Source organism: Paramormyrops kingsleyae, chromosome 22, assembly GCF_048594095.1.
Source record: "Paramormyrops kingsleyae isolate MSU_618 chromosome 22, PKINGS_0.4, whole genome shotgun sequence".
Lineage (NCBI taxonomy): Eukaryota > Metazoa > Chordata > Actinopteri > Osteoglossiformes > Mormyridae > Paramormyrops > Paramormyrops kingsleyae.
In genome coordinates, this window is record NC_132818.1 from 5652989 (window position 1) to 5659758 (window position 6770).

At 52.4% G+C, this 6770-nt stretch overlaps 1 protein-coding gene across 1 annotated transcript; it reads right to left on the reverse strand.

Annotated features, from left to right (window-relative positions):
* Positions 1-36: 36 nt before the first annotated feature.
* On the reverse strand, positions 37-6747 carry fam83fa (family with sequence similarity 83 member Fa). The gene is made up of 5 exons (XM_023810801.2): positions 5712-6747; positions 3502-3669; positions 3264-3385; positions 2459-3189; positions 37-2389 (listed from the first exon to the last, which is right to left on the reverse strand). Exons 1-5 carry the CDS (start codon positions 6159-6161, stop codon positions 2340-2342), a joined length of 1521 nt encoding a protein of 506 aa, XP_023666569.1. The 5' UTR covers positions 6162-6747; the 3' UTR covers positions 37-2339.
* Between the last annotated feature and the right edge of the window lie 23 nt (positions 6748-6770).

A 6770-nucleotide genomic window follows, 5' to 3' on the forward strand; every position in this document is an offset into this window, starting at 1 on the left:
AACCTAATAACCAATAATTAAAAGCAAGTGAGATGATCACATTATAAAATTGTAATTCTAAAAGAAAGAAAAAATCAGTCAGCATTATGATTTACTAACCACACTGTTTGTCAGACACAAATAACAGCACTGAAGTATACAAATGCATAGGGAGCGAAATGCAGAAATGGGTTAGCTTTCAGTTGTGTTATATATAAGCGCAGTTAGCAGAAGCGTACTCGGGTTTAATGAGAAACGCATCACAGACCACAGGCCTGAAAGCTGAGAATGCAAGGAGGAGCTTATCGCTTCAGACAGACCTGCACCAGCCCCGCACAGTAAACACGCATGCGCGCAGGTATCGGTACAGCTGTAGCTTGCCACATGCCCAGCCGATCAGGAAGCGGAGGAAAGATGCCCCAAGACAAGCCGCGGTCCAGCCTGGGTCGTCCTTTCAGGACGTTAATGATTCGGAAGATCACCCGAGGCGGGGTTACAGAGATGCATGCTGAGACAATGGAATAAATGGGAATAAATGAGGTGGTGTTGGTCTCTTATGCAAAAGTATTTTACAGATTTGACAGTTTTTCCACATTTAAGACGGAATAGAATGCACATCCCCATAGATTTTCCGGATGTGGTTGTAGCCTTGTAGTTCACGTATCAGCCAGCAGATGGCAGCTACTGGTAATTTTTCCGTGACTTCATTGAATGCTGTTACTGACAGTCTATGGGTCTGATGGGGCGAAGCCTTGGAGACGAGCGGATATACGGTTCATCTGATGATTTGATTATGTGACGCAGGATTATCGGCAGAGGGGGGCGGTTAAGATCTTTTTTTGGCGAGCATATTGTTTCAGTTCACATTTCAGAGTAAGGCACGTAGCAACTGTACCGGTTTAAAGAGCTGAGGGTTATCAGTCCTGGCCAGAGGTTCTCAATGCAGCGTGTTGAACAAAGCTGGTTATAGACAGAGTCGCTTAAACTGTGACCCAGACTGTGTATATGCAGGTTAAGGTTGCTGCCTGTTTAAAACCGATGCACTATTTACCCCCTCAAATACCCCATGTTGGCCTCATCAATAACAGCTCCGCTCCACTTCCTTCCCACCTCCGCTTCCTGTGTGTTTCCGCCGCCCCGTTTCGCTCCCCGCCCGGGTAGATCGAGGGCGATAAGCAAGGTAAGACGGGCTGCGCTCAGTCTCACCGAATTGCACAGCACAGCACACTACGCCCACACTGCCCGCCGTCGGGCGAGCACATGGTCATATGCACGGTCTAATTCTTAAGAAATTATACTTGAGACCGCATATTGTATGAATCCTCGGCCAGTAAGGTACTACTGACATAACCTGAGCAAGGTGCCGTCCTTTGTTGTACTGTGAAGTCTTTCACTTCAACACTATAGGTACATACCTTACGCATACGGTACACGTATACACAGAATCAGACAGACAGTTATGGGCGTGCACATCCATAAACACGCACGATCAGGCAGCGTGCATTACGGTGAGCAAACGGTTTCGGTTTCTTCCGCTACTTCAGGAAGTTTTTAACCTGCTACAGCCGGGTGTACTGAGAGCAAAACTGATTTTACCCATGATATTTCTGTTATTTCTCGGTGCCTTCGGTGGTTTCTTAAACGCGAGGCCACCTGCTGGAAACTATTCAGCATTGCATTCGCTAGTCAAAGGGCCTTGGATGCCAAACAGACTTTTACCGGAAACCAAAAAAGTACAGCTGTGCTCATCACATCAAATGATGGAGAATTCAGTCATGGTTTTGCATTGTTAAAAAATGCCAAGACGTTTGATTAATGCCCAGATTTATCACCCAAAACAATACTGTCATTTTATATATAATAATATGAGTTATTTCATATTTTGTTTCATATATTGTTAAATTCATCATAGATCGATGTCATTGTGCAGCATCCAGCAGAAGAATGTTCCGGTATCTGGGACCCCAGTGTCTCGCTCAGAAGTCCTGGTTTAACTGGGGTGTCCCACATGCATGGTGCTCCCATGTGCTGTTTGTAAACATTAGACTGCCGCCGCCCCCCCCAGGATGCGTGAGACATGGCAACATAGCAACCGAATATTTGTCTTGCTACAAAGTTGCCACCCGTGACATGTGATACTGTTGACCTTGTGGACTGCACCACTTTTCAGGGCGGGCGGGGGTGTCTGCCATCTGTGTGAGTGGAAAAGGGTGCCGCAGGAACATCAGACCGGCTTTCTACGGGATGCGTGTGGTTCCACGCTGCACATACTGCCAGACTTCACAGGCAGACACCTGCTCCTGCCTTTTATCCACTGAAGTCTCAGGGGTGTCAGGGCTGGACCCCCCCGCTTCTCTTACTCAGGACTGAATACAAGGCTTCTTCGAGTGCCGCCGACGCCCTTTAAAGCCTGGGGAGAGAACAGAGACAGAATGACCGGGGGTTTCTGTGTGCCCGCCGGCGGTAACTCGCCACGTACCTTCATCCACCACGTTCACCGCCTGCAGGGACACGCTTCTCTGGTTCAGCTTGGAGGGCTTTCTCAGTTTCCCTTTCAGCTGCGCCGGCATCTCCGAGAAAATGACCTTGAAGCCGTCCTCCTCCAGTTCCTCGGAGTCGGCGCTGTCTGGTGCGTCCGTGTCGGGGGAGGGGTTTGAAGGGTTGGGCGTGTCCTCACCCTCTGCCACTCCATTCTGATTGGCCGACCTCCCCTTCGGGAAGTTCCTGAAGGAGGCATGTGACCTCATTGCCCTGATTCCACTGGCTGGTGCCGTACCACTGCTATCCACCCCAGGGGTGAATCTGTCATGGTTCTGATGGTTGACCTCCTGGAGGTCAGGGCAAGTCTCCTCAGTGCCCAGGGCTTCCCTGATCATGGTCAGGTCCTGCAGGGAAACTGCCAGGCCCAAACTGTTCCCCACCACCAAGGAGTACTTGGGGTTGTGGTACTTGTGGGCCGGCACCTTGAGCCGAGCCTGGCCGGACTCCTGCTGGAATCGGGAGGCTGGCATCGTCGGGGGCACCCTGTGGTCCAGCGCAGGCCAGACGGGCACTGGCACGGCCGGCTTGGCCATGTGGAACTCCTTGTAGAGGTCCACCTGTTGGGAGACGGCGTACAGCTCCCGGAAGTCGGTGTCAAACACGTCGACCGTCTGGCCTGTCAGCACGGTGACCACGTTCCGGTCCAGGCGGGAGCAGCTCCAGGTGAAGCTGCGGCACAGAGCAGCGGTTAGCGAGGTCGGCCGTCGGCCGGCGGGATGCCGCGGGGCATGCCTCCCTCTCACCTGTACGAGCCGAACATCACCTTCTCCCCGTCCACCAGCATGTACTTACTGCCCAGGGAGCCGGGCAGGCGCCCCAGCGACAGAGCCAAGCCGCAGCCCTGCACGGACCTCAGCCGCATGCCCTGAAAGAGCCACACGCATGGCCGTCAGGCCCAGAGCGAGGAACCGCAAGGCTGCCTAAACCGCAATGCATCATCCGTACCAGCCGGCACGGTTCAGAAGCGGAGCTGCTCCTCACCCGCAGGTGCGGCGCCATGACCTGCAGCCGGCTGCACATGTCCAGGAAGTGCGGCACGCCTCTGACCTCGAGGATGACATAGACGGACACGCTCCGCTTGACGATGGCGTCCAGCAGGTCCTGGAGGATATGCAGGTCGGTGAGGAGGTCCATGACCACAGCAATCACCTGCAGTGCCGGAGAAAGGGAGCCATTGGTGAAGGGGGGGGCAGTCATAAAGGTCTTCCTGTAGGAGGCACCTTGTAAGCAGATCCTTACACAAGGCCCAGCAGGTTAGGGATCTGTGCCCTTTACCAGACTCTTGTGGGTTTGAATCTCCTGATCAAGGCCCGTAGCAGATAGCCCTGAGCACAGATACTTGTACTCCAAACAATGAGTAGGAAAGACAGCAGTCAGTCTGGCCCCTAATGCGTTGACCTTCCCTCCTCCCCCCACACTTTATAATTGGGAATCACCTTGTGTAACTGGCTCAGCAAGAATGAAAAACTTCCTGGTTTATTTTGGGAAGTTTGATCTCTGATCTGTTGCTTGGTAACTGATGCGTAACGGCCAGGCCCCATGTGATTACCACACTGGGGAGCTCACCCCCCCCCCCCCCCCAAGCCAGGTGGGGGATTTTGCCGAGTCCAGTTACAGTAAGGTCAGCAGCGTAGGCGAGCGTCAGCGTCTTTCACTCCGTCTCCCCCTCCCTCTGTATCTTTCTGTCTCACTCAAACAGCCCCAATCCAGAAGGCCCCATTTTTCCTAACAACTGTTAATCGGAAACCAAACAAAAAACATCAGCATGCTGTTTACCAAGAAAAAAGATCAAAGCCACTGTGCAGAAGTTTCCCATGTCACTGCACTGCTAGCACACACTGTGCTTCACTGGCCTACTTACAGGTTATTAACCAATCAGAACCGCTCACCACACCCTTAGTGCAAACCGGCGACTCTCCCTGCTGCACGGCGACTAACTGCTGTCTTGCAGAGCGGCGCGTCGCGGCAAGACCCAAACCACCGTCCACCAGCAGGTGGCGCTGGTCTCGGAGCTCTGTTTGCAGGGCAGGTTCTCCTGTTACACTCAGTGGGAGAAATAGCTGTTTACAACAGAGCCCGAGGCCCAGCCTCCCCCAGGCACGCAGGCCAATCCGCCTGAGGTTATAACGTGCTCTGCGAATCTCCCATCATGCCCTGGGGCTGACCTGGCAGCTCTGGCTGGGAGATCGGTGTTGGCCTGCTTCGAGTGATTAACTTTCCAGAACCATGTGCATGTGTGTGACTGTGCATGCGAGTGTGTGTGGTGTGTGTGTGTGTGTGTGTCTGTCTAAGCACCTCGACTTGCCCCAACGCCTCTGCATCCTACAGCCAGTGAATTTCACGTCTTCCAAAACCGTTTATGTACCTATGCGACTGTCACTCTTGGCCTCATTAATTTTGAACAAAACCAAGGAACGTATTTGCGCCCCCCCCCCCATGATTAAAATCGCACAATAAGGATTTCCTGCTGCATCAAAATTCCGCCAGGTGTGTATAAAACAATGTAAAAACAGTGTTTGTTAAAGAAGCAGTAGGTAGTCAGGGTTTTGGTACAAAGGTCAGGCAGAAATGCGATGGACGCACTCCAGCTACGACCTGTCACACCCTCCCTCGTGGTGACACGCGGACATCAAACGGGAAAACTAGTTCCACAGTTTCCTCATCATAAGCACTGCCTATTGCACAGTGCAGAAACTATGCTATATATCATGCAGTATATATTATATAGCCTAAGTTTACAACCTGCAAATTGTGAGATGTGATCTTTGGAAAGAATATTAAGGCACCTTAGAAAGTCTCCCCCCTGAAGGTGGGACAGCATCCAACCACTCCCTGTCAATCCACAACATGCAGCTGGGAGTGATTCAGTGAGGGGGGTAAATTACACTCAGTGTGGAGAGAGGGGGCATTTGTTCCACCCGTGTATGGAAACCGTCAATCACACAGATGACATGACGGTGTATCTATATCACTGACGATGCAGGTGATTCCAAAGCACACCGTTTTTTAGTTCTAGCAGCGCACCAGGAAGTATAAGTGACTTAACTTTTTTCCAGGTTGTTGAGCTCCGTTTAGATATTATATTATGTAAATATAGATTAGTGTAAAAGTATGAAAATGTAAATTTGGCGATGCTGTAGCCACGCGCGTTAAATGCCCGGGAGGTAGGCATCCCGGCCAGCTGCCCTTACCTTACTGGACTCCTGGATCATCCTGCGCGCCACCTCTTTAATGTGCGGTCCCCTGTCTTTGGGCGGATGTGTGTGAACCGAGACCCGGGTCGCTCCTCTGTAAATTGCCCCGTCAGCCCAGCCGATGTCCAGAGGCGGCGGCTCCGTGTCCGACAGCTGCGGCCAGTAGGTGGACGGAAGCCCCGAGTGCGTGGGGGAGCCGCAGCTCGAATCGTCGCCGTCGGCGGCATAGGGCTGCAGCGTGTCCCGGATGGTCTTCACCTCCCGGGCCGATAGGAAGTCCTTCGCGTTGTCGTCGCGGAGCTGCATCTTGAAGGCGCCATCGCCATGCCGCAGCAGCTGCTCGATGGCCGCCCGCTGCTCCTCGCTATAGTAAAACTCGGGTCGCCACTCCGGCACCTTTTCGTTCACATGGCAGTCGTCCAGGATGCCCAGCTGGGATTCGGCCATGGCGGCGCTCGGCCCGATAAGCGAAGCCGCGGATCTCCTTTACCTGTGTGACTTACTGTAGGTGAGCGTGGGGAGAGGGGCGGGGCTAAGCGGCGCTGCTGTCAATCATCCGCCTCACCTGGCAGGTAAGCTTCTCTTTCGCGAAAAGGGGCGTGGCTATATGGACGCTGCTGTCAATCATCCGCCTCACCCGGCAGGTTAGCTTCTCCATCACGAAAGGCATGGGGCTAAGCGGCGCTGCTGTCAGTCATCCCCCTCACCTGGCAGGTAAGCTTCTCCTTCACGAAAGGGGCGGGGCTAAGCGGCGCTGCTGTACACAGAGAGAACTAATGTCAAACGTTTATTAGTAGACTATATTTATCATTTGCTGTGGGGGATAAATACGACACAGACGATTTTAAGCGGCGCTGCTATCAATCATCCCGGCAGGTAAGCTTCTCCAGGATTTATGCACCTGCCGCAAGTTTTGCATAAAAACTGTAAAGTAGGCCTACAGGTAACCGGTGCGCAAAGTTACCTTTAGTTATTATTATGGTCTATCATATTCTTCCATCAATATTTGAATCACAAATAATATTTCAGGCTAATATTTCAGGTATGTCACCCTGA